Source organism: Glycine max, chromosome 6, assembly GCF_000004515.6.
Source record: "Glycine max cultivar Williams 82 chromosome 6, Glycine_max_v4.0, whole genome shotgun sequence".
Taxonomy (NCBI): Eukaryota; Viridiplantae; Streptophyta; class Magnoliopsida; order Fabales; family Fabaceae; genus Glycine; species Glycine max.
The window spans coordinates 5,393,218-5,420,004 of record NC_038242.2 but is presented as its reverse complement, the minus strand read 5'-3'; the positions used below and the strand labels follow the sequence as shown (position 1 = coordinate 5,420,004).

At 31.8% G+C, this 26,787-nt stretch overlaps 3 protein-coding genes across 4 annotated transcripts; 2 read left to right on the top strand and 1 right to left on the bottom strand.

The window, feature by feature from the left end:
* Positions 1 to 1,563: 1,563 nt before the first annotated feature.
* On the bottom strand, positions 1,564 to 7,413 carry LOC100802964 (potassium channel AKT1). The gene is made up of 12 exons (XM_003526377.5): positions 7,019 to 7,413; positions 6,205 to 6,570; positions 6,043 to 6,100; positions 5,499 to 5,810; positions 4,695 to 4,940; positions 4,298 to 4,396; positions 4,021 to 4,053; positions 3,738 to 3,923; positions 3,363 to 3,557; positions 3,191 to 3,266; positions 2,473 to 3,030; positions 1,564 to 1,907 (listed from the first exon to the last, which is right to left on the bottom strand). Exons 1-12 carry the CDS (start codon positions 7,246 to 7,248, stop codon positions 1,627 to 1,629), a joined length of 2,640 nt encoding a protein of 879 aa, XP_003526425.1. The 5' UTR covers positions 7,249 to 7,413; the 3' UTR covers positions 1,564 to 1,626.
* Positions 7,414 to 15,432: 8,019 nt separating this feature from the next.
* Positions 15,433 to 18,780, top strand: LOC100802444 (uncharacterized). 2 transcript variants are annotated; one of them, XM_006580959.4, is made up of 3 exons: positions 15,433 to 15,849; positions 17,002 to 17,502; positions 18,076 to 18,780. In XM_006580959.4, the coding sequence occupies exons 1-3, from the start codon at positions 15,699 to 15,701 to the stop codon at positions 18,624 to 18,626; spliced, it is 1,203 nt and encodes a 400-aa protein (XP_006581022.2). In that variant the 5' UTR covers positions 15,433 to 15,698; the 3' UTR covers positions 18,627 to 18,780.
* Positions 18,781 to 22,252: 3,472 nt separating this feature from the next.
* LOC100801917 (uncharacterized) lies at positions 22,253 to 24,767 on the top strand. The gene is made up of 3 exons (XM_003526375.3): positions 22,253 to 22,359; positions 23,073 to 23,573; positions 24,053 to 24,767. Exons 1-3 carry the CDS (start codon positions 22,296 to 22,298, stop codon positions 24,583 to 24,585), a joined length of 1,098 nt encoding a protein of 365 aa, XP_003526423.3. The 5' UTR covers positions 22,253 to 22,295; the 3' UTR covers positions 24,586 to 24,767.
* Positions 24,768 to 26,787: the final 2,020 nt, after the last annotated feature.

Here is a 26,787-nt window from a genome sequence, read left to right as displayed (position 1 = left end):
GGGGGGGGGGGGGGGAGAGGGGAAGGGAGGGGTGAGGGTGGGTGAAAGAGGGATGGAGAAGAGGGGGGCGAGAGGAGTGGGGGAGGGAAGTGAGGGTGGTGTGGGGGGGAGAAGGTGAGGGGGAGGAGGGGGGGGGGGGGTTAAAGCAAAGGAAACAAGATACTCAATTATTTTATTTATTTTTTAAAGTTAAAATATAGATAAATGTCAGTAGAGCATTCTTTATTTTTATTTATTTTTTAAAGTTAAAATATAGATAAATGTCAGTAGAGCATTCTTTATTTTTATTTGTTTTGTTAACACCTATTCTTTTGATTGGATACAGTGGAGTTTGTAAGGAAATTTTCTCAATTCAACTGGCCTAACTACCATGCATAATGATTTTGTTTGTAACAATCAACCAAGGCGAAGGGTATTCTATTTCTATGAGCATTCAGCAACACTATAATGGAATAGAATTTGGTTGATATTTTTAGGCTGTGAATATGTATAAAAAGAATGATTCTTTTTAGGTGCTTACACATTAATTTTACTGCATTTCTAAAATAGTCAGCATGCATACACACTCCCGACTCCAGTCAATAAATTAAATGAGCGTATGACTCATTTCCATTAATGTTGTGTGCAAATAGTTAAAATCTTAGCTTAAAAACAACTCTCATATACTTATGTTTGTATTTATAGAAGGGATACTTAAGGCCCCAAGAAAAACTAAACAAGTAATCTACAATACAATAGGGAGATACTCCCATTAGCTCCTGCAGAATCAAATTTCTATAGATCAAACAGATGTAGTCCTCAAGGCAAGGCAAGGCAAATTATGAGCGAATTAAGCTACTCAGTTTCCTCACCGAGGCAATTTTTTTTGTCTATTCTTCAATTTGGTTTTTGAGCAAAAATGGCAACTATTGTGTGGCTTTGAGCGCATATTTGGTTGCACGTTAAGAAGACAAAAAGCAAATCAAAGACGTGGAAAGAAAAGAAAATCAGACGCTGAACTGCTAGTAATCTTTCGTTTCGAAGAAATTTTTTAGAATTTTCTTATAAAAGCTTAAACATATTTCCAGCCTTATACTTCTAACTTCTTAGTTACTACGTTAACCTACATTTTATGAAACTTCCTAGTAAGGAAGTCAAAAGAAAAATCTTTTTGATTTCTAAAATTAAAGTAGTTTTTTCCTTATCTTAAAACTTGCAATTTTTTTGTGTTAAAAAAAACTCTGCTCAATATTTTTTTCGCCTCATAAATTAGTAACCCACAAATCATTTAACCCATACTGCTATATCATTAGTATTGTTTTTTCCGATTTTCTGTTTTTTTTACAAGACTAACAGTTTTTCAACTGTAAACTGAAAACGATCAAAAACAACTCTTACAAAAACAGATTTATAATAAAATCAAAACTGTTTTTAACTATAAAAATTAAAAGGGCAAAAAAAATGCTATTTTTCTTGTTTTTCCACTTTCCACTATAGACTAATCTTAAACTAGCTGAAGGGGAGGGAGGGAATAACTTTGTCATCTACAAGTTACAAAAACGTGTTTCTAAGAGAGAAAAAAAGTTAGTGACAAGATACTATTGCACAACAATGGATACCCATGAGAAAATAAGAAGGGTATGGAAATCAATTCTTGTTTCCCTCTTCAATACCGCCAATAATAAGATGATCACCATCTCTTACAAGATTTATATCCTCTACTTCAGCTCCATTTGTGGTCAAAATTTTGGTGGCAGATATATCAAACTTTCTGGCACCAATATCTAGCAGCTCTTCAAGGGTCTTGGGCAGCAAAACAAGCTTTCCAGCATGTTCACCCTTTTCAGGACAACTAAGTGTCACTCTGGCTAATCCATTCACACTCCTTCTAGTGCTACTGCTTTCAGATGCCTGGAGATCTCTCTTAGCTGCATAATTAAATCACAACATATTCCATCAATCTGATAGCCAAAGGAAACAAAAAAGACTTCATTTTTTCTTGAAACATGTTTTTTTTTTCATGTATCCATTCTTGGATTTATATTATGGGTCTTCTTAGCAATTATTCTCTAGTTAAAGAATAAAAAGTTAAAATAGTTTTAATATATTGCTAGTATAAAGATGCTTACATTTACAACTAACAAAACTTAAGCATTACAAAAGTTAATGGTTTTCAATGATATGGCATTTCAAGATTGATTGACAAAGTATTCCAATTAATTTTTTATTATAATATGCAAAATGCAACTCTGCACTTGCTAACTGTTTTGGGGGCATCAGAAAAGAAGTTGTTCAAGTTAAAATCACCAAGAATAATTTTAAATCCCACTGATCCCTACTTTCTTCGTATGGTTAATATTGAATAGGTTTTATATTTCCAAGGCGTTAAATGCATTTACTTTTTTATTTAATACTTTGTTTACAAAGTTGTAGAAAGTTCTGTAGGAGGATATAACATTACTCAATCACCAATTTGTTCCAAGATATACGTACCACGATTGGCAGTTGACATCATTCCAAAAATGGAATTATCAAAAGAGCTGGAAGACCTTCTCCTCCCATCATAAGGTGGCAGTAGCATGCTTTCTTGGGGTATGGTAAGCATGCTTGGATCAATTTGAAACCTCCCACTCCTGTTGTCATTCTTTGAAATTGGAATAACACCTGGTTTTCTGCTATCTTTAATGTCATGGAATATATTTTTAATTTCTTCGCTTTCACTTTGTTCTGCCAAAACCCTTGGTGTCCACCCATTAACATCTTGCATGTCAATGTCTGCTCCTTGGTCTACAAGGAAGTTAATCATCTCAGTGTTTCCTTCAACTACTGCAGTATGAAGAGCTGTGGCTCCATTTTTTTTAGGTTGTGTCACATCCATGCCACATTGAATAATTTCCTTGAGCAATTCCATGTTATTTTGCTCAACAGCACTGCATGCTAGATGGCCTGCATCGGCAAAAGATATGTCTGCACCATTGTCTATGAGAATTTTCATCACGGATTCATGCCTACCCTTCATTGCTTCCCATAGTGGGACACTTCCATCCATATCTGTATAGATAAAAAATAAAAAAAGTAATTAGAGTCTAGAGATATCACCAGTACTAGCACATATTGTTGTATGAAAAAGGTTGTTAGTAACTTTTGAGAGGGTGTGTTTGATAAATCTTCCTTTTCCCCGATAAATGTTCCAAACAGGGCTGAAGAGTACCTTTGCTATTTGGATCAGCACCATATTCTAGAAGCAAATTTACACAATGCTCATTGCCTTTGGAAGCTGCAATATGCTGTTACATTAGAAAATAAAGTTGTAAGCATCTAGTGTTGTGTTTATTATACATATATACTAATGCATGTGTTCATTCGAGAGAAAATCAACAAACCAGTGCTGTCTTTCCACTCCTATCTAATTCATTTGGATCTGAACCCCTCTTAAGCAAACGATGCAACAATAGATCATCATTTCTGGTTACTGCAAAGCATGTGGTAATGGGCATGTCCATTTTGCCCCGAGCAAGCATGGCCTCCGTTTCTGCCAAAATAACATCCATCCCCGGATACCTTGATTCTTGCAAATGCTGCGAATCAAAGTATAGCACATGTCACAAAGTATTAGTAATGAAGAAAATGTTATACAGAAACTACAAATTGAAAGGATGTGTGTTGTGTGCAAAATCTTGTGTGAATGAATCTAAAATGTAACTAGTTAGCAATAAGAATCATTCTGGAAAATACACAAGTCATCATTGCTCATATACCTGGAGAAAATTGTTCATAACTATTGCCCCATCTCCAATATTTGAATGAACAAGATTTATAAATGTAGTACGGTTCAAGCGCAGAATTTGGCTCAATCGTTTGGTTCGAATTGTAAACATCTGTGGCCTGTAACATAGAACTCCTATTTCTCCAACTATATCTCCTGACCCTGCCTCACCAACGACCTGCAATTATTGCGGACCACATGCTTTGTTAGTCATAGAGACAAGTCTTCACAATGGCAGGGATGATTCACAAAAGTGTTAATGTAACCAGACTTGCCTGCTCCATTCCATTGTTTCTAATGATGAGTTCCTGACAGACAGAAGAAAATGAAAGTTCAGTTTCTTTTTAGATTGGAGAAAGAGCATTTGAGAAGTAGACATTCCACCATATGCAATAAATGGAAATTAATCTTATCAAAACAAAAAAAAAACAATTAATTTTCTCATTTGCATCATGTTACAACCCTCCTACTTTAAATCATGCAATTCATTTTCTAGATACCACTCAGAGCATATATGAAGTGAATGGAAATAAAGAGAGGGTAGTTTCTTACTGCAGCACCAGTAACAAAGATATAAAAGTCTGTTGGCGCTTCATTCTGCAAAATCACATCTTCCTTTGGAGGAAAATACTCAGCCCTCATCTCCGTGACCTTCAAAATTTCAATTTCAACAGTTCAAGATATGCAAATAAAACAATGTTATTAACCATCCAATTATACAAGGACTACCAGGAAGCAGACATACAACATAGCCGTTCTTGGAGCTCATATAAGTTAGATGAATTTATTTCGGATTAAATGTGAGATGTTGATTAATATAATAAACATGTGAAGAAAGAATCTCATGTTGATTACTAATTGATGTTTACACTGAAAAGCTTCAAACTGTCATGTTTTTGGCACCATGGTCAAAGAATTATATATAGCAAGACCAAAAAGAGAGTATTACCAGTTGAAAGAGTAGGTCACTCGACACTCCATGAAACAAGTACACTTTGTCCACAAGTGGATAGAATAGGTAGTGTGCGATGCTAGATCTAATAGCCTTTGGAAGGGTTTCAATAATTTCTTGTTGCTGCAATCCTTCTAAATCAGTTCTGTACTTCATAAACAAATGAGCAAGCATCTGTTCTTCCAAGCGGATAGGTAACTGATTCCGACGGGCAAAACTTGTCGCACCTTGCACCGTGTCTCTCTAACATGCCACAAACCAACCACCAAAAAGAAACCATCAGAATATTAATGGACCTCTTAGAAACAAATGAAGAAGCACCATTTGTATTTTACAACCCCGGCCAATATTAATGATATGATTTGTGGACAATAATTCTCCTTAGTCCCTAATTATATAATCGTTTAAACTAATTCATACTTCTTAAGGAAAAAAAAAACATAATCACATAATTTGTCCATCATTTATATTATCATTTCAAAATTAATATTTTTTTTATTTTTCTATTTACTTAATTATTGTCATTAATGTTTGGAAAGAGAATTATTAAATAAGAATATATAAAGAAAAAAACTATTGATACATTTGAAAATTAGAAAAAAAATCTTATAAGTAGAAACAAATTAATTTAAAAAAAATCTTATAATTAAAGATGAAAAAATTACTTTTTAGTCTTAAATCATTAACAAATGTATCAAGAGAAGTTCTTACCATTTGTCAAAATGGCAAAGAGAACCCCAAAATCCATTCAGGACAAGATAAATTGTGAAAGTGTTAAAAGATTTAAATGATGATACTCACATATTTCCTAGTTCTGCTTGTCCCATGAACAACCAAGTTTGTCATGTTTCCGATAAGATATGCCGTTAGTCCGAGGTTAAAGAGCATATAAAATACGTCAAACACCATCTCCTTGGTACTTACTGGATGCAGGTCACCATAACCGACTGTTGAAAGAGTCACTATGGACCAGTACATTGATGTTACATAGCGCTTCCAAACACTGCTTTGAGCGTCATCAGAAACCAGGCTAAGCCATGTTGAACTTGGGTCACGATCTAAAGCAAGAAAATAGAAAATGCAGGCAGCAAAATGCACTGAAAATAGCGTAACCTACAAATGCAAAGTTACAAGTTAGGTTACTGTATACTCATTAAATCACCGTTCTAACAATAAAGAAATTAACGTGTAATAAAATAGTGAAATCAATTTTAATGCACTATCAACTCATTATATAAGATTTCAGGTATGATTTTCAATAATATGACAATTCATGTAAAAAACGTTTGTGCTATTAATTAATCCATTCCAAGTAAATCCTTTGATTAATAAAGGAAATACTTACACATATAAGCTTTGAACAGCGCACCCAGAAGTAGTTATAATTTCTGTCCTTTTCTAATCTGACACAGACACAGGGAAAGGGAAGGAATGTGATAATGAGTTTGTATGTAAGATCCAATAAAAAAAAGAAAAAAGTAATAGAAATGCAGGGACAATAAAGTACCTTGCAAACATGGCACTAACTCTACGGAGACGCCATAGACGGAGAATGTTGAACATGCCATATTGCTTAAAAGGAGGCGGCAAGACGTGGCGGGCAAATTCAGAAGGGACGGTGGCGAGGACATCAAAGGCAAACCATGTTCTAAGATATCTGGAGGCAATGAGCTTTGGTTCATCCACGAGCAGATACGTAGACTTGTTGAGGTAGGCAACAAAGAAGGTCAGAACAATGTCAATGGCAAAAAAAAAGTTCACCACATTGTCAGCAATGGAAAGAGGATCCGACGGATCGTTAAGGAATCCAAACTCAAAGGGGCAAACCCATGCAGTGTAGAAAACTAACAACACCAGAAACGTGTTCCACAATCTGCATCACCCCAATCAAAACATTAATTCATTCATTCATTCATTCATTCATTACGTGACATATACATACCATGATATATGTTTTTTCATTTAAAATTACATGTTACTTGCACGAAAAGGCAAACAATAGTAGGACTACTCTCTTAGCGCGCAACAGTTTTTTTCATTAGTAAGTCTAGAATTAGAGTTTACTTGAAATTTAGGATGGACTGGATTTTGTGTGACTCTATGATAGTCTTTGTAAAAAAAATTCTGTGAACAATGTTTTCAAAATTGTGATATAGTGCCTTTTTTATTGTGTTATAGGCGTCCAAATATTGTATTTCTTTTGCCTCTAGGCAACTATATCTCTCTACAACCACCACTACCCGTAAAACCTAAAGCATCCCAATTAACGCAACGCCATAAACTATATATATATATATATACACACATGCATGCATGCATACCTGTAACGAGGATTGTACGGGGAGACAATGTAACTCCGGAGCTTGTATCTCTGGGAGCGGCCAGCGGCGGTGGCGCCGAGAGACGGAAGCGGAACTCCGTTGAGGCTGTATTGGCTTCCTTCATTCGTCATTTGATCAAACTCTACGTGCTTTCTATGCCTCTCATCATCCGCAGCCTCATCATGGCAAAAACAGAACCTTGCAAACACGTTCTTGGCACGCGTGGACATTTTCTTGCACTTTCTTGGGCTTTCTTTTTTTGAAGCGAAACTTGAAACTTTGGTTGTTAATTACACGTGCATGTGTTTCGGGAGATAAAAAGGAAGGAACGGCGATATATAGTAAGGTGTTCTTCTCGGTGGCATCCATCAAAAGCCAACGAATCAAATTAAATTGCTCATGATTATCGTTTGCATACATATATATCTAACTAAAGTTTCGGAAATCACGTATCTTTCTATAACCGCCTCAAACTCAAATTAGATACGTGATCACAGGCGTGCATTCCGTGCTCGCTAGTCTTACTTTACGTAGCATTTTCTTCTTTACGTTATCTTTGGATTCTTATTCTACAAGGACATGTTAGTTTGTTTCACCGATCATTAAAAGCCTACTTTGTAATATTCTGTTATGAGTTAGAAAAAATTCAATATTATTTATTTTCAGTACAGATTTGTTTTTGTTGTGTTCAGTTATAGATATTTATAACATAAATGCTTATTCTTATATAATTTAATTTATAGTAAGTAAATATTTTTTATTCTGTGAATTATATTATAAATAAATTTCATAATAGTAAATATTTAAAACAATATAAATCATACTTTAAATTTATTGATATTTTAAAAAATTATTGGAATTTTATTTAGAGATAAAGGTAAAAAAAATATGAAAAATGAAAAGGGATAGACAAATAAAAATGAAGCATAACATGAGGATTGAAGAATATCTCTTTTTTAATTTATCATTTTTTTAAAATGTTCTAACTTAATTTTTTAAAATTTTAATAATTAAAAATAAAAATATATTAGGATATAGATTGAAAAAGTATATAATGAGTTGTGATTAAATGACTGTGTTTACACTATTAATTTTATATCTCTTTTCTGTTATTTTAAAATAATAATTATATTTTTATATTTAGATTGATAATTTGATATATTCACTTTCAATAAAACTCCACTCGTGAACTAGCATCCGTGCCGTGCTTAGCGTTTGACAAGTCAGTGTATTCCAATTCCAATCTTGGAGATGAAATCATGAAATTCATGCGACCACTTTTCTTTTTAAAGTTGATGTTCCCTTTTTTCAATATTATACTTATATTCTCGACAAAATATATTTTATTTTAAAATAAATAAATAACTGAACGAGTATCTGTTTTTATCGAAAATTTTGAATCTTACAATTGTATTTGTAAAAATTACAGTGAAATAAACAAAACGAGGCAGAAATTTCAAAACGAAAATCTTATTTCACTTTAGAGTGTGTTCATTTTAAGTCGTACAGATTTATTTTAGAAATTTTGAGTTGAAAATATATCTTTCTCATGTTTCGTATAGATTATAATAAATTATTTCTAGCCACAATCTATTTTGAGTTGAAAATAGGCATAACAATAAAACTCTAGTATCCGTGTTTATCCATCTAAACTTGTCCTAATTTTGGCAAAAAATATTCAAGTTGATTGGATATTGGTTTGGAGATTATTCGACTTTTTTTAATCGTGATTGGACACAGGTATGTCACTACTCATCTCATACCATTCCCATACCTACCTACTCCGATGATATAATTTATTAAAATTTTATTAATTACTTATTAATTTTTTTATAATTTTTACATAATTTAAGATTCTTTTTTTGATCATTTTTTGTAGACAAATGTGCTACAAATACAAGTAGTTAAAAATAAACGTGTAACAATCAATTCTTTTTAAATCAGATTTTCAATATAATTTAAATAAAAAAAAAACTTTTTTATAAATATGAACCGTGGATGGGTACCTCGCGACGGGTACGGGCATGAGTAACAAATCTTAACCCGTCCAGTATAAAGAACAGATAAGGATATATGTTGGAGAGGAGTCGAGATCAGGGACGGGGGAGGCAATACCCGTCCCCACTCAGCCTTGTTGCCATGTCTAGTTGAAAAGATATATGACATATTTTGTCCTCTTTTTATTGCACATAAAAGGGTGGGGATCGTATATTCTTATGACTACTTTCACTTTATTCTATTTTTATTTTTAATTTAAATAAACTTTAAAATATTCCAAAAATTAGTAAGTAATTACTAAACGTGTTGATTGAAATTTAAAATCAATAAAATATTCCACGTCATTATTATGATGATAAAAAAATATGTTAATAATATTTCTAGTAGTAATATTTCCAAAAAATATTATAATTTAGTCCGTACAACAAACCTACCTTTGGGTTTAGACCCAACTTAACTCCTATCATGAACTTTACCTCCTATTCAAACTCCACTCAATAAATTTCACTGAATAATTCCCTTTTTATTCTTTTGCTAAAGGGGTGGCAACTAGCAAAGCCTTGCATCAAAATTCTAGGTCCCTCCACAAATGGAAACCCAAATTCATAGAATGGGCTATGTGATCCGCAACACAATTTGGTTCAGAATGCGCTTGATTTTTATTTTTTTATTTTTAAGTCGTAGAATGCATTTGATAGTACCACTTTAATCTTTAGTGGTGGGGATTACTGAGTATTCCAACCGACACAGCTGAGAACTTTCAATCAATCACTGAGTATGTCTCTAACTATAGTATTTAGGGGAGGGGATATTCCCTTTTCTTTTGGCGGCATATTTTCAAGTTAGAGTTTTTTTTTTTTTCCTTAACATCATTAGTACGTAATAATAAATAAGGTTCATCATATTCATACATATTTATTTCTAACATAATTTATTTCATACTAACGATTAATCAAAATTTAAATTTAGACTAATTAAGAAAAATAAGTCTATCATTTGTGTATAGTAATTACGGAAGGAATTTAAGTGTGTAACAATTGTGATTGCAAGTAAATATTTTTTTACAAATAAAAATATTATTTAAACACACATTTTTTACAAATTTATATACACATATATGTGTATACAAATTTTAATATTTTTTAAATATACACACCAAAATATATTATGACAACCCCCAAATGCATAAATCAATTGGTATAAAATTGTTTTAGTTTAACCGGTCATCTTTGAATCTTGGATATATAATTACATTAAATATTTGGAAGAAAATTTTTATCATCCATAATAATCATATCCAGTTCAAATATAATTTTCTCTAATAGACAATACTAATATTATGACAAAGATAAAATAGATATTCGATAGCAAGAATAAATCAATGTGTAAAAAAAAAATAATCCTGACATTAAAATATAATATGTATATATAAAAAAAATACTTAAAAATATTTAAAAATAAATAAGATATCAATTAGATATTTAAAAATTAAATATAAATTAATTAATAGTGTAATTGCTAACTAATATTTTACCGATATTGATTAAAAACATATATTTAATGAATGTTCTTAATGTTACAACAATAATTTTGAATATATTTTCAATGTGATTTTAATAAAAAAATCCATTATTAATTATTTAAGCTACTGATTAATAAGAAACTTAAATAACGAATAAAATTATGATCAATAGTCAACACAGAGAATATCTATGGTCCACCAACAACAGAATATTTTCTATTAGTTTTTTTAGAGGTTTCTATTAGTTTTTATATAAATAAAAAATCACATATTTTAACAGAAAAAACGTAATATATAACTTTCTTATTTAAAATAAAATAAAATAAAAAGTCTCTTAAAATTTATTTTGAGTTTTAATTTTTTATAGTAAAATATGTATCAAACAATCTTATGTAGTAAAATCATACAAGGTTTAATGGTAATTTTAATCTTTTGAAAAGATTTAAATTTTTATTTTTGTCTTAATTTTCAAAATTGATATTTTTTGTCTTTATATTTTTTGAAATGGAAAAATATATTTTCAGAGTTCATGTATTTTTGGTAAAACTTTATTTTGATTCCTAACTTCTAATTTTAATCAATTTAGAAGTAATCATTTCAAGTCCCCATAGACAACATTAACACCGAAAAGTGAAGAAAATTATAATTTTGGTAAAGTTTAAGACTAAATTGATTAAAACTAAAGTTTTATTGAAAATAAAAGGATTAAAAACATATTACATTCTTTTTTGAAATACTTAAACTCTTATAACTAACATTTTTTTCTCCTTGCATAGTGTACATTGATTAAAGTTTAACTATTTTAAATATATTAGAAATTAAAACAAATGCTTTAAGAGTTATAAACTAAATTGTTTTAGAAGCACTTTATCCCCTTTGAAGTCACACAACATTTAGGAACAATTTATTCCTTACTAGTTTATAGTGAGCTTACTCTGACCCGATACGAAGGAATATGGAATATTAATCAGGCCCATGGATTTACCATCTGCAGGTTATATAATAACTACTAAAAAAAACTAGAAATAAAATTTTCAAAAACTAAAACACCATTAACTGATCAGTCGTATAATAACTTATTTACTGACTCATATAAGTTAATAGTATATTTCATTAAATTAAATATGAGCAAAAATTGAATTTATTTTACCTCACCTAACATATACAGTTACGCAAATTTAGTGAAATAAGATATGCAATTATGCATTTATAAAAATCAAAAATCATAATGCGGTTTACTTCAACAAATATTGTACATGTATGCTTACTCCTCGCTTTAGTTTTATCTCTTATTACACCCTGCATTTATTTTAATTTATGCATTTGAGTGGTTAATGATTTAAAGAAAAAAATATTTTTTTTCTTTGCGGACATTCTTTTAAAAAGATTTCCATAGCCATTTATTCATTAAGCATGTGCAATTGTGTATTCTTTGAATCAAGTTATTTTTTCTCTCAGATCGCTTAGAGTAGTATTCTTTTTCTTTTCTTTTTTTTTTACATTTAATTTCATGTCTCAATTTTTGGCAATGTAAGATGCACGATATTGTTTTTTTTTTTTTTTCTTGTTACAAATGTAAGATGCACAATGTGAATGGCGAGAGGCATCTAACTATATATGATCATCACGTAGCGTTATACAATTTAACTTTGACCGAAATTGTATACTCAGTATTTATGGGAATGTTACTTTACTTTTGGAATCTCATTCCTTGTCTTATTTTATGTTCTTAAGGCTGTGTTTGGATTGGTAAACAGAAAATAGGATGGAATGAAGAATAATGAAATGTAATGGATTAGAATGTTTGGATATCTACAATGGAACAAACGTTACAGACCAGACAATTTATAATTTAATTATAAATTTTATCATCAAATTTTTATTAATTTGTAAATTTTATCACTCAAGTTTTATATATTTTTAAAAATTTTATCATCAAACTTTTAAAATTTTAAAAATTTTATCACTCAAGTTTTTTTCTCATAAATTTTACCATTTAAATTTTAATATTTTATAAATTTTACCGTCCAATTATTCAATTTTGGTGCATTCTATCATTATGGTGTTAACAAAACAATATCATTTTATTTTATCTTTAACTATTTTTTTTACATGTCAATAATGATAAAATGTGTACAAATTGAAAAAACTTGAATAGCAAAATTCATCAAAATAAAAATTGAATGGCAAAATTTATAATTAAGTGAGATTTTACTGCACAGTTTATAAAGAAAGATGGAAAGAAATCGTTTATAACTTTTTAATTCATACATTATTTTTCAAAATGAACAATAACTGAATCTTTAGTGAACTGATAAGGCACAACTTTACCGCTGCACCAGGGCTCACCCTCTATTATTTTTATACTTTCATATTAACAAATTTAATTCTCATGAAACATATAGATTTAGAAATATTAAACATCATGATTGTCAGTAAATATTAACAGAAGAGTCATAAATGTATGAACATAATAATTAAAATAACAAAGAAAATATCAATATATCAATAAATGAAATAATTAAAGAAATAGATATTTTACGTTAGCCACTCCGGTATATCCTTTTGGACTCTCCCAAAGGAAGCTACCCCATCTACTCATTCCTACTCCCTATGATAATAAATAGACCAAAAACAACCTTACTCTCATGCAATAGACTCAAACCATGCTATATATAAAGTAGACCCTTCCTAATTTGATACATCATACATGCATGTATCAATATCACCAAAGCCTAAATGCTTTGGACCAAAACTAGCATAGGAGCATAAAATAGGATGGCAAATCAATTGATCAACCATGACATATGACATATGTTAAGTCTTCCACCATGTTTTACTAGCACAAACCTAGACTAATGATCCACTTCGTAAGAAGAGTATATGAAATTTGGACTTTTACATTTGAATCATGACTAATCAAAGTATTTAACATTTTGTTTGACCAAATTCTTCTCAAAATTACCTTGACTACTTAGAGATCAAATTCCACCAACTCAAATCCTGTCAACTATTTCCCTGCATTTCATTTCAAATTGAAAAACAATTATTAAAAAAAGTTGAAAAATAGAGATCAAATTAAGGTATCAATTTTATTTTTTATTTTGAATGTTGGCAACTATTGTAATTACAGTATTTGGTTTCTTGGTGGGATCTCAACATATTTTGATAAACTTTCCTCTTAAAGCTCATCCCTCCCCATTCCCCAAGTTATCACTCTTTATCATTTTTACCTATTAAAAAGAATAAAGAAGGAAAGGTTAAAACAGAAGTAACTAGTGTGAAAGGTTACCAAATGTAGTGGAATAATTTGCAGAACTAGTTTAGGAATAAAAATATCAAAACAAATACATAGAACTAGGTAAGCTATATGCATACCAGTTTTTTATCCCTACTGACTTAAAAAAAACAATACAAAGTACAATAGAAAATTCAAATAGTGTAAAATAAAAAAACAACATTTACCTTACTATTTAAGGATTTTAATTATATTAGTAATCATAATAAATTTATTTTTATGCATACTGAGTACTGCAATTACTCTTTTTGAAAAATTTCTAAAAAGACACTAAAGTATTGAAAAATACTTTTTATATTTTTAAACTTCATTTTTTTGTTGATATTTTAAAAAAGTGTGCATGAGTAGTAACATAAGATCTAACTTAATATACATGTGTATTTTGAAATACGGGAGAATTGGATTGAGGAATTATAAGTGACTATTTTTTTTTTAATTATGGGCATAGGTGACTAAAATAAATTAAAGATAAAGTGGAGAGTTGATATGGAAATAAGTAGAACATAACAATATTATACAACAAATACCCAAATTTTAATAAGGATTGAGAATGGTTAAACAAGAAATATAAATAAGAGGATTGAAATTCAAAAAATAAATCATGATGAACAACTTTATATAAAATCACTAAACACGATACTTTTATTTTATTTTATGATAGTTTGTTTTACATGAGTTCTAAGCTATGTCATGCAATAAACATGTATTTTAAAATACATGATAATATATATAAAGGAAAATTGTAAATAAGGAATGTATAATTAATTTGAACAGAATCTAAATTATAATAAGAGTGTAACAAATATATTTTTGGGATACATTTATTTATTAACTATACTTCAATAACTTTATATTCACAATGAAGTGTGTAAAATATTTTTAAGTAAGGATTAAGACAAAAAAAATTCTAAGTGTAGAGATTAAATTTAATACCATTAATAACTTTTACACATGATAAAATTACTCGTAAACACATTTTTTTCCCTGTTACTAGGATTAAAGTTACATTTTTTATATAAGAACTAAAGTGAAAAAATGATGCCAAAAATAGAAACAAAATTTGTAATTTAACTTTTTTTTTCTCTAAAAAAACTGAATATTTTTTGCAATTAACAACCCTCTGCCACCCCCAAAACTCGGGCAGGTTTATCTAAACAACTGAAATCACACTTTGTATATTAATTGATCGATCATAATCTATTCATCTAAAACGATTATTAAATATATATGTGTCCGATGAAGATGGACTCATGGTGCAAATAGAATTGAGTTTCGAACATTATTTGGCGCCGTAATCCTCTCTAATAACTGCACATGGCAGGTTTCTTAGAGTTATCACGGAAAGAAATTGATGATTTAACCAAGGATTCTAATTTTTCCAAGTCTTATATCGTTAAATCATTTTTCATCTTCATTCTTTATGTTTTTTTATCACATCATTTATCAATTTTTTTGTTGTTTTTCAGTAATGTATGGATGTTTCCAATTAGAAGTAACAATGGGTGTTGTTTCATGTGCTAGACCATCCAAATCAACATAATACTAATGAAACACACCTATTTAGTTATTAAATCAATTATGTGCGTGCAACGAAAGTGTTGTCTGGGGCAGTAGTTAATAGTTATATAGTGATTTGCAACCTCACAGGTTGGGGTGATGAAGCTAGGAAGAGCATGCATGTGACATTGAACAGCTTTTAATTGTCTATATACGACCTGCACCAGAAGTGTCGGTTCCTATTTAAATGTAAAAAAAAAAAAAAAAGTCGGAATGAAGTGATCGTGATTGAAATTGAAGATGAACACGTGCAATGGCATATTTGCTATTTTACTGCAAACACTGGTCCCTTTTCATAACAAAGCATGCATATAAGGTCATCATCTCCTTCCTCTGCTGCAAGCTATTCTCTTCTTAAGTTGATCAGTTTCACAGCCCAGCTAGCTAACATGGAAAGGTTCTCATTTCTATTGGTGCTCTTTTGTTGCTTCCATGTTGCCTTCTCCTTTACTCATGGTAAGCTACAACACACACTCACACATTAAATAGATAGATATATAGAAGTATATGCTTTTCTAAGGAGAAGAATGCTAACACATTTTTAATTTGTTCAACCATATTCTATACAACTCTAGTCTTTAATTAAGATTTGTGTATCATGATTGTAACAAAAAATTTCTTTGAAGCCGCATTCCTTACCAAAACATTTGATTTTTTTTTATCTTGACCTTCCGATTCATCATAGAATATTTGATTTGAACTTCAATACGAGAGATATTGTCACATTTATTGTAGTTAGCCACGGATATTGCCACATTTTACTACACCACATGACATAATAGATTAATAGTTATAAGTACACTAACTAAATTGAACATCAACATAACCAGTTAGCAAACTGTATGTACTAGTTGCACACACCCGGTTTAATAAGGCTTCAGGGTTTGGTTTCCAAGCTAGCTAAAGTTTGTCATTTATCACTCCTCATCAATTTCGAAGTAAAAGAGAATTGGGGTATTACATTAATTTCCCAATGGAGGAAATTGTTCCAGGTTTCCGGTGTTTATTTGTTGGTGTTGACTTCACGCATGAGTATAATATTAATGTCTGTACAATGTACGCCTCCTTATTAAGCCTTCTGGGTGTAATGTGTATGCGTTTTCTCTTGATCTCTTCCTTCAGCGTTGATAATCTTTTTCAATTTTTTTTCTTGGGGGCACATTCTGAGTCCTTGTATGCAGATTGCTTTGAAGTTTCACATGGCCTCACCCTCCGGAAAGAAACTATTTTACATGATTTTGAATCATCCATTATAGTTCCGATCAATTGTCGATCACATGATAAGTAATTGGGGTCTTACTATTCTTTCTTGTGAGCTGAAAAACTAAGTTATGTGTCACATGAAGATTAATAGAGACTTTTGTTATGTGATGGTTTCAGATCATATAATAATTTTTCTCTAAAAAAAGATGTGACGTTGGATAGTGCATTGTACACCACATGACATAATTAAAGTTTTGAAATCAGTTCACCATAAATAACAACCGGTCAATTTCAAACTAATTAATGTAATCTGAAGTTCAGATTAGAAATCTACCATATATTATCATGAGATGAACTTTTTTTTTGGGGGGTTCCTCTAGACTCTTAACATATTAATTGATGCAGGAGCAGTGATCAATGGAGAGTTTGAGCTTGGACCAAAGCCACAGGACATGAAAGGCACGGTGGTGACCGGGGGTCCCCACTCTATACCCGGGTGGGAGATCTCTGGCTTCATTGAGTACATAAAATCAGGGCAGAAACAAGATGACATGTTGCTTGTGGTGCCAAATGGAGCTTATGCGGTGAGGCTTGGCAACGAGGCCTCTATTAAGCAAAATCTAAAAGTGGTAAAAGGAATGTACTATTCTATCACGTTTGTAGTGGCACGCACGTGTGCACAAGAGGAAAAGCTAAACGTTTCTGCCGCTCCAGATTGGGTGGTGCTCCCAATGCAAACGGTGTATGGTGGAAATGGTTGGGATGCTTATGCATGGTCTTTCCGAGCAGATTACCCTTCAGTAGACATGGTTTTTCATAACCCGGGAAAGGAGGAGGATCCTGCTTGTGGACCAATCATTGATTCTATTGCTATCCAACCTCTGTACCCTCCTAGACTAACTAACAGTATGTTCATCTCCTTAACCAATCACTCTCTTCATACATTGACACAGAATCACACTCGCATATATTCAAATTATTCGATTTGATGTGACATTCCTTAAGATCATTACTAAGCTAAATTGGCTATAAATTAACTAGTATACTTTTTAACCAAAGAAAGCATAAAAAAATTAAGAAATATTAATGAAAACCACTTAGTGTGTGGACTGTGGATCAACTAGTTTTTGAAATCAAGTCCGGAGTACATAACTTGTTTTAGTCTAAACAACAATAATCTCAAAGTTGAATCCTAACTATGTAACTTGTTTCAATTTAATAGTGATCTCTAGATTGAGACTTAGTATGTATTTCTGTTAAATACTCGAAAAGGAAATTTTATAGTCTCTTGCATATATTTATGGTATGTACCAAAAAACATAATACATAACTAGGTTGACTATTTATGCATAATACAACTGATTATTCTCCATCAGAAATCGAGAACTTAATGTGCATTTTATTTTATAATCAAGTTCGTTGTATTCAAAAGAAAGGTTTTATTTGTGCATGTTGTTATCTGACTCTCAACACAAACAGAGAACGTGTTGAAGAACGGTGGATTTGAAGAAGGACCATATGTGTTTCCTAACACATCATCGGGTGTGCTTATCCCGCCCAATATTGTAGACCACATCGAACACTCTCCCCTGCCAGGGTGGATGGTGGAGTCCCTAAAAGCTGTTAGATACATAGACTCGGACCATTTCTCAGTTCCCAAAGGGAAAAGAGCCGTGGAGCTAATAGGAGGAAAAGAAAGTGCCATTGCACAAGTAGCCAGAACCATTCCTGGCAAAACATACACCCTTTTCTTTGCTGTGGGAGACGCTGGCAATTCCTGTGAAGGGTCACTGAGTGTTGAAGCATATGTAGGCAAAGAAAGTGTAAAGGTGCCTTATGAGTCCAAAGGCAAAGGTGGGTTTAAACGTGCAACTCTAAAGTTTGTAGCTGTTAGTACAAGAACGCGCATTTTGTTCCTTAGCACCTTCTACAACATGAGAAGTGACGATCTCGCTTCGCTGTGTGGGCCTGTGATTGATGATGTCACCTTGATCAGTCTTCGCAAACCACACAGAAGATTCCACATTTGAGAATTTCATAAACCAGTGTAACGAATCAAATGTAGAATTCCACATTTGACGTCTGAGGTGTTGTATTATTTTTGCCTTTTCTTTGTTGTTTTCAACAGAGGCGAAACAGTAATGCATGTAATTCACTTTACTTTGTCCAACATATTCACTTCAACATCATGAGTTGCGAATTTCTGTTAATTCATGTCTCGGACTCTCGAGATATAAATACTGTTTGAACTTTGATCATGTGTTGTTCCGAATGCTCTAGTTGTGAAAATATTGTAGACTCCAAAAGATATGAAAGTAAAGCATTTAAGTAAGGTAAACAATCACTTGCAGCATGCTAATTTGTAAAAGAACCGTGATAAACAACATTTTTGTGAAACCGTGGAGGGGTAAAAGTCAATAAGAAAATTTTATGCTGCATTTATGGTAAGCTGAATTTTTCGTCTCCTAATTTTGGTGGTGGTTACAAGTTGCAGGAGTTATATGCTCGAAAGTTTCTCTATCTTTTTTTTATTAATAAATATCAGTTATTATTTTTTATAATCAATAAAAATTAATTATTAATTTTTATTAGTACGATGAATTAAACTTGTAATCTTTCTTTTCTTTCCGTGTTTCATAACCATCAAACCAACATTTGTTCATCTGATCTTAGAAAGAAAAATTTATAAGATGTAATTATCCTTTCTTTGTATTTAGAAAAAAAAGGTTGCAATTTTTTTTATTTAGTGGAAATATTTCTCTAATCTTACTCACGATTTTTTTCCTTGAGAGTTTCTTTAGTTAAAATATTATCGTCAATTTCTATTTTTTTTCATCTCTAATTTTAATTGTGGGATATTATTTTATGACTAAGGGATGTGGAGACAAACATTAGTGTTTTAAGCATATTCAAGAAATAATCTCTACATCTATGGAAGTCTTTTTTAAGCATAATCTTAGGGACTGCAACATTTTTCATATGCATTAACTAAATTTGGTTTAACTTTACACTAGGGGATTGTGTTTTATATCTCTCCTCCTACTTTTATTTTTGATTCATTAAGCACAAATGTTAATGAAGCCTTCACGAGTTGGGTGTAATATTTTTTTGGACTTTTATCCTTTTGATTTAATAGAAAAACTTAAATATCTTTATCATACCTAAAAATAAGTCTTTTTTAATTTATTATCTACAATTTATTTTTGGTTATCCAGATATTTAACATTTTTTTTTAAGTTTCATCTTAATTGTCACGTTATCACCACCTAATTAACAATACATCATTTTTTATTATTTAAATATTTTTTTTCTTTTTCCATTATTTTCTCTCTCTTTCTGACTTTGCCATCCTCCTCCCTCAATGCCCCCAAGCCCGCCACTCCCTCAACACCGTTCACCTTCCCCACGGGCCAAACCTTCAGCGGGAAAAACACCACCCCTTCACAATACACCGACGTCGGGCCCCACCTCATTTCCTTAAAACACCTCTCCACTCCCCCTCCCACCCCGACAACGCCGAAACGTCTCTTCTCAGACTTCCTAAACGCCACCATTTCTCTCGCCGACTTGTGGCAAATATTTTCTGCTTCCGACGCGAGGTTCGCCGAGCTCTCACACCACTTAAGCGGCGCCCGAGTCCTCCGGCAAGACCCTTTCAAGTGTTTGATTCAGTTCCCGTGTTCTTCCAATAACAACATTGGGAGATTGCGATTTCGATTTCGGGTACGAGAATGAGCGACGACTTTTGGAGGGGGTTGGGGTTGTGGTTGAGGATGAGGAGTACCGAAAGGCGGACTGGGGTCCAGAGTGTCACCAGATGCGGTGGTGCGCAGCGACACCGAGAGGCAATGGTGGCAACGAGGACAATGTGGATTTTTAAAATAAACTAAATAATAAATAATGACATACTTCAATTTAGATATGTGTTAAGGTTTGATAACGTGATAATAACGTGATAACATGTCTGTCATATTATTATTACATATATTATATTCAAATATAAAAAAATATTAGATGCATAACCAATTGTAGGTAATAAATTAAAAATAATTTATTTTTTTAGTATGATAAATATTAAGCCAAAAAAGAAACATATCAAAAAAAAGAAAGAGAGTAGCAAATAAAATAAGTGATATAATGGAAAATGAAGAGAAAATGAGAAAGTAACGTCAAGAAAGATAAAAAAAAAAAATGGTGTAAAAGTCCCAAACCATGACAAGTTACGAATGTGATTTTGAGGCATTCATTTGTGATTTGTACTGGGCTTAATTAACTTCTATTTGTCCATAATATTGATGTGCTATATTGAGCTTTTCATTAGTAGAGTTAATTTGGATTAATAACTAATCATTGTTAATTTTTAACTTTTCTCCTTTTTGACCTTTTTGGCTTCTGCAGACTGCAAGACATATCAAGAGTTATAGTGATAAGATTTTGACAATCTAGGTATTCCTGGAAAGCTAAGACAGAGGTATATTATTTCATATTTCACAAACTTTGGCCAATTCTAAAGGATTCAACAAGAAAAGGGGCCATGACGTTGTTTCGATTGGAAACTTGATATAGGTGCGGTATTTTGAGAATATCTTGAGCTTAGAGGTCGGATCGACGTGAAACCGGTGACAAAATTTCAAGAATAAAATTGTCTACTACTTCCATGAAACATTGAGGGCATATTTAGTCATATGAAACACCAAATAAATTATCTCATTAGAATTTGTTTTCTCTTCTAGGATAAGGATTTTATCCCATATCATTATTAGGATGAGGACCCAGCAAGGAGTAACACCCTACCCCGGCCCTGCCAACCCCAAAAACTCGGGCAGGTTTATCTATACGACTGGCATCTTATTTATTAAAACTGGCATCACACTCTGTATGCTAATAAAAAGTAAATTCTTAATTTCATTATAGATTTGTGGATGAAGAATTGAAGATGGACTCATGGACAAGGTACTAACAGCATTGAATTTCGAACATTAGTTGGCGCCGTAATCCTCTCAAATAACTGCACTAGGCAACTTTTCTCCTAGGATTTTAATTTTTCCATGTTTTTATCTTTTGCATTCATTTTCATTTTTTTCCCACATCATCATTGGTGTTTATTATTTTCTCGTTCTTTTTTTTCCTTTTCTCCATCTCTCCTCTTTTCACTTATTTCACACCCTGATATTATTGTTTTAACTAATATGGATATTTCCAATTAGAATTGACAAGGATTGTTGTTTCATATGCTAAAGATTTGAGGTGTCATTTGAAAAGTGCAAACTGAAGGCACAAGTTCATTTCTACTAATATACTAAATGAACCCCAACGATAGTTATTAAATTGCTCATGTAGTAACGTGGATCAACAAACCTGTTGTCGGGGCAGTAGTTATATGGTGGCATTTTATGCAAGATTTGCAACCGCACAGGTTGGGGTGAATTAGGACCTAAGGAGCATGTGACATTGAACAGGACCTACACCAGAAAACATCCAAGAGTCGGTTCATATTTAAATGTAAAAAAAAGAATACAAAATGAAGTGATTGTGATTGAAATTGAAGATCAACACGTGAATGGCATAGTTGCTATTTTACTTCAAATCTTAGTGCCTTTTCACAACAAAGCATGCATATAAGGCCTTCATCGATCACTCCCTGCAACATATGCTATTCTCTCCTTTCTAAAGTTGATCAGTTTCACAGCCCTGTTAACATGGGAATGCTCTCATTTCTGTTGGTGTTCTGCTGCTTCCATGTCACCTTCTCCTTTACGGACGGTAAGCTTCAAATTACACACACACACAGACTTCTTTTTAACAACTTTTTTACCACACTTTTAATTTGTTCAACCATATTCTATGCTTGCTTTAATATTAAGCAAACATGGCACATTAATAAACAAATAAAATGTTAAAATGAGCATTTAGAAAAGTATGTGTCGTCATCCAAATTTGTGACTTTGAATACATATAGGAAGTTATAATCATAAAGCATTCTCCAATGAATAATAGCAACTCTAAGATTTGGGTGTCCATGATGATAATAGCAAAATTTATTCTTTTAAAGCCACATATTCCCCCTTGCCAAAAGTAATAGATTTGAACTCCAAATAACACTAAATAAATTAAACATCAACATAGTTACCGGTTAGCAAATGGTATACAAAGTAATACGTCCAATGTAATCTAAAGTTCAAACTTCTTATGGGACTAGTAATCTGCTAAACATTGTCATATAATCGTACATGAAGATTAAAATTTAATGTTAAAAAGTCACATGACTTTTTAAGTAGTCACATAACATTAAATTTTGACCGTTTATGTTTGTTTATACGATTTAAATTTAATCATCTTCCTTTTAAGATAATTTCATCTCATATAATATTTATTCTCTCTTTATATATGTTAATTGTGTAGTAAATGAAATTGAGTAATTAACTAAACATTTATTGGTTATTCACTTAGACTCTTAACACATTATATCAATGCAGGATCAATAGCAAATGCGGAGTTTGAGTTTGGGCCAAAGCCACAAGACATGAAAGGCACGGTGGTAACTGGTGGTCCCCACGCTATACCTGGGTGGGAGATCTCTGGCTTCATTGAGTACTTAAAATCAGGCCAAAAACAGGGTGACATGTTGCTTGTGGTGCCAAATGGAGCTTATGCTGTAAGGCTTGGCAACGGGGCCTCTATTAAACAGAAGATAAAAGTGGTAAAGGGAATGTACTATTCTATCACGTTTATGGTGGCACGCACGTGTGCACAAGAGGAAAAACTCAACGTGTCTGTGGCTCCAGACTGGGTGGTGCTCCCAATGCAAACGTTGTACAGTGGAAATGGTTGGGATGCTTATGCATGGTCCTTCCAAGCAGATTATTCTCTAGTAGACATGGCTTTTCATCACCCAGGAAAGGAGGAGGATCCTGCTTGTGGACCAATCATTGATTCTATTGCTCTCAAAGCTCTGTACCCTCCTAGACCAACTAACAGTATGTTCATCTCCTTAATCAATCACTTTCTTTATACATTGACACGGATCGAATCACACACATATATTCAAATTCTTTGATTTGATGTAACATTCCTTAAGATCATTGCTAATATAGCTATAGATTAACTAGTATACATATTAATCCAGAAAGCATGAAAAAACATTGAGTAACATATTAATCAAAATATTTGTAAGTCATCCCAAATTCGAGTTCTAAACATTAAATAATATTGTAACATTCATAGTAGTCTACCACGATTCGGACATAATTGTCTTCTGTAAAGTATAGTGTAGTTTTTACCAAAACAAACAAACATACTTAAAGAAGCTAGGCAATAGGCTGACTATTTATGCAAAATGGAACTCATAGTTTTCTTTCAGAAATCAAGAACTTAGTGTTGATTTTATTTTGTAATCTAGTTCAATATATCAAAAGAGGGGTTTCATTTGTGCATGTTGTTATGTGACACTCAACAGAGAACGTGCTGAAGAATGGTGGGTTTGAAGAAGGACCATATGTGTTTCCTAACACAACATCAGGTGTGCTTATCCCACCCAACATTGTAGACCTCAGCGACCACTCTCCCCTACCGGGGTGGATAGTGGAGTCCTTAAAAGCTGTTAAATACATAGACTCAGACCATTTCTCAGTTCCTCTAGGGAAAGGAGCCGTGGAGCTAATAGGAGGAAAAGAAAGTGCCATTGCACAAGTAGCCAGAACCATTCCTGGCAAAACATACACCCTTTCCTTTGCTGTGGGAGACGCTGGCAATTCATGTGAAGGGTCACTGAGTGTTGAAGCATATGTAGGCAAAGAAAGTGTAAAGGTGCCTTATGAGTCCAAAGGCAAAGGTGGGTTTAAACGTGCAACTCTAAAGTTTGTGGCTGTTAGTACAAGAACACGCATTTTGTTCCTTAGCACCTTCTACACTATGAGAAGCGACGACTTTGCCTCCCTGTGTGGGCCTGTGATTGATGATGTCACCTTGATCAGTCTTCGCAAACCATAGGGGATACCATCAAATTTGAGAATTTCGTAAACCAATGCAATGAATCAAATGTAGAACAATACATGGCTTTTTATATATGTCGTCTGAGGTGTTGTATTATTTTTGCCTTTTCTTGTTTTTAGCATAGATCAAACAATAATTAAATTTACTATACTTTGTCAAATAATACTTTTACTTGAACATCATGTGTTGCAATTTTCTGATGATTCATGTCTCCCAACAATAACTACTCTTAGAACTTTGATCATGTATAGCACTAACTTTGGTTCCCATATTTTGTCAAAACTATTTTATTGTTCACTTGTTGTTAAAAATTAATTATTAGTGAATTGGAGTTATAAAATTGATTTGGTAGTTGAAGGAATAATAACATTAATAAAAGAGGATCATATGTTTTAATCTTTCTTACTAAACAAATTACAGCCGATAAAATAACTATTCATTACTTCTTTATATTCTCTCCCATTTTTCAGTTTAACCTCTATTCTCTCTTCCTTTTTTTTTTTTTTATAAAGCAAAAATATAGAGACAAAAACATGAAATGTCAATTTCAATGTAACTGAAATTTGAAATAAAAGAAGACCCTGTCTTTTCTTTTTACTGTCTTAGAATTGGATTCAGTTTCTATCCATGCAAGTGGATTTGCTGCTTTAGTTCAATATAATTTCATAGTTAACATTTCAGATTTTTTGGGGTACAAAATATTTCAGAATTTGAACCTCCAAAACGAATTTGTAGAGAAGAAATTAAGAGAATAAAGAAGGAAAACTAATAACTCAGCAAGAAAAAGGAAGATAATTAATGAAAATAAATTGTTAAAAAGAGAAACTTATAAAATAATAGTTTCACAAATATAAGTGAATTAATATCAAATTTAGAATTGAAAACAAATGAGTAAATATTTAACAAAAAATTACATTTTAAGAAAATTAAAATAAATATTTTTTAAAAGGTATTATAAAAAACTTATGAAATTGTGTTTTCCACACTTCTATACACACTGCAGATTGCTTAGGTAAAAATTGCTTTTTCCACACTTCTATATATAGAGTTTGAAGTTAAAAGATAAAATACATCTATATTGAGAATTATTTTTTTTTTCATCACTAAGGTTTAGGTGGTTTAAATACAAAATGAAAGATTGTATTTTACTCTATGAACCTTAGTTGAATTGATGCATTGAAAGTTATTTTTCTTTTAACTTCCAAGAGAGTTTATTTATTATAGTTGGTGTCAATCTTCAAAGAAGGGATTTAGTGGAGAAACAACACATGAAGATAAAGTGTGTGAGAAGAGAGATTATGAACCAAAATCACTTTGTTTAGAGAAAAATGTTTTTGTGTGAGAGTATTATGATTTTTTGTAACCATTAAGTGGAGTACTCGGATTTGTAGAGTAATACACTATTTGGGGTGGGTTATAATCTTATAATCATTTTTGTGATAGTGAAATATTATTTAAACAGTTCCATAAACGTAGACAATAAGTGTCAAACCACGTTAAATTCTTATGTTTGTTATTATTTTTCTTACAAAATAATTTTTGTATATATCTTCACGATCTTTGGTAGGTGTGAATAATTTTATTTATGATAACCTTGATTACGAAACATTATACATTGGACATTGAAATTTCAATTTAAAGTTTTGTTGTGTTGCATTGGTTGTACGCTAGGAACGTCCCAGACTTTTTTGCAAGTAAGATTCAATTGCCTTAATTTAATTTTTCATTTTCAATAATTTCTTCTTTCCATACATTCTCATGAAAGTCATATCACTTCTAAGGGCAAAGTTGGTTATCAGATTGACTATGCCCCAACACCACGAGTCACTGAAGCTGACAAAAACAATAATAGAAGGTATGCACAAGTTTTCCGTAATTTACAGCTACAAAATGCTTATTTCAATTTCGAGAGTATAGTTAAGAAATTAAGACAGGTGCCATACAAAGAGAGTCCTACGTGTGAATACTTGTGATTTTTCCAATGAAATATTTTACTTGTTTATATCTTGATTCGTGACCGCATCTTCTTGAGATTAAATTTAATTAGTTATCTACAGTTATGTTGTTTCCATTTTTTATTAGCTTGCTTGCTTGCTTTGTTGGTGATGGAATTGATTTAGCTTTGACTAATTTATAATTATATAATATTGATGCAAGCTTGCCATTCGATTGATTCAGCCTCTTACTAACATGTTAAGA

Excerpts from the sequence above, each read along its gene's own strand:
- LOC100802964 (XM_003526377.5), bottom strand. The coding sequence starts at position 7,248 with ATGTCCACGCGTGCCAAGAACGTGTTTGCAAGGTTCTGTTTTTGCCAT. Across the intron at positions 4,397-4,694 it reads GTGACCTACTCTTTCAACTG|GTCACGGAGATGAGGGCTGA; the intron begins GTAATACTCTCT and ends GAAATTTTGAAG. Across the intron at positions 3,267-3,362 it reads GGAGTGGAAAGACAGCACTG|CATATTGCAGCTTCCAAAGG; the intron begins GTTTGTTGATTT and ends CTAATGTAACAG.
- LOC100801917 (XM_003526375.3), top strand. The coding sequence starts at position 22,296 with ATGGGAATGCTCTCATTTCTGTTGGTGTTCTGCTGCTTCCATGTCACC. Across the intron at positions 22,360-23,072 it reads CACCTTCTCCTTTACGGACG|GATCAATAGCAAATGCGGAG; the intron begins GTAAGCTTCAAA and ends ATATCAATGCAG. Across the intron at positions 23,574-24,052 it reads CCCTCCTAGACCAACTAACA|AGAACGTGCTGAAGAATGGT; the intron begins GTATGTTCATCT and ends GACACTCAACAG.
- LOC100802444 (XM_006580959.4), top strand. The coding sequence starts at position 15,699 with ATGCATATAAGGTCATCATCTCCTTCCTCTGCTGCAAGCTATTCTCTT. Across the intron at positions 15,850-17,001 it reads TGCCTTCTCCTTTACTCATG|GAGCAGTGATCAATGGAGAG; the intron begins GTAAGCTACAAC and ends TAATTGATGCAG. Across the intron at positions 17,503-18,075 it reads CCCTCCTAGACTAACTAACA|AGAACGTGTTGAAGAACGGT; the intron begins GTATGTTCATCT and ends CAACACAAACAG.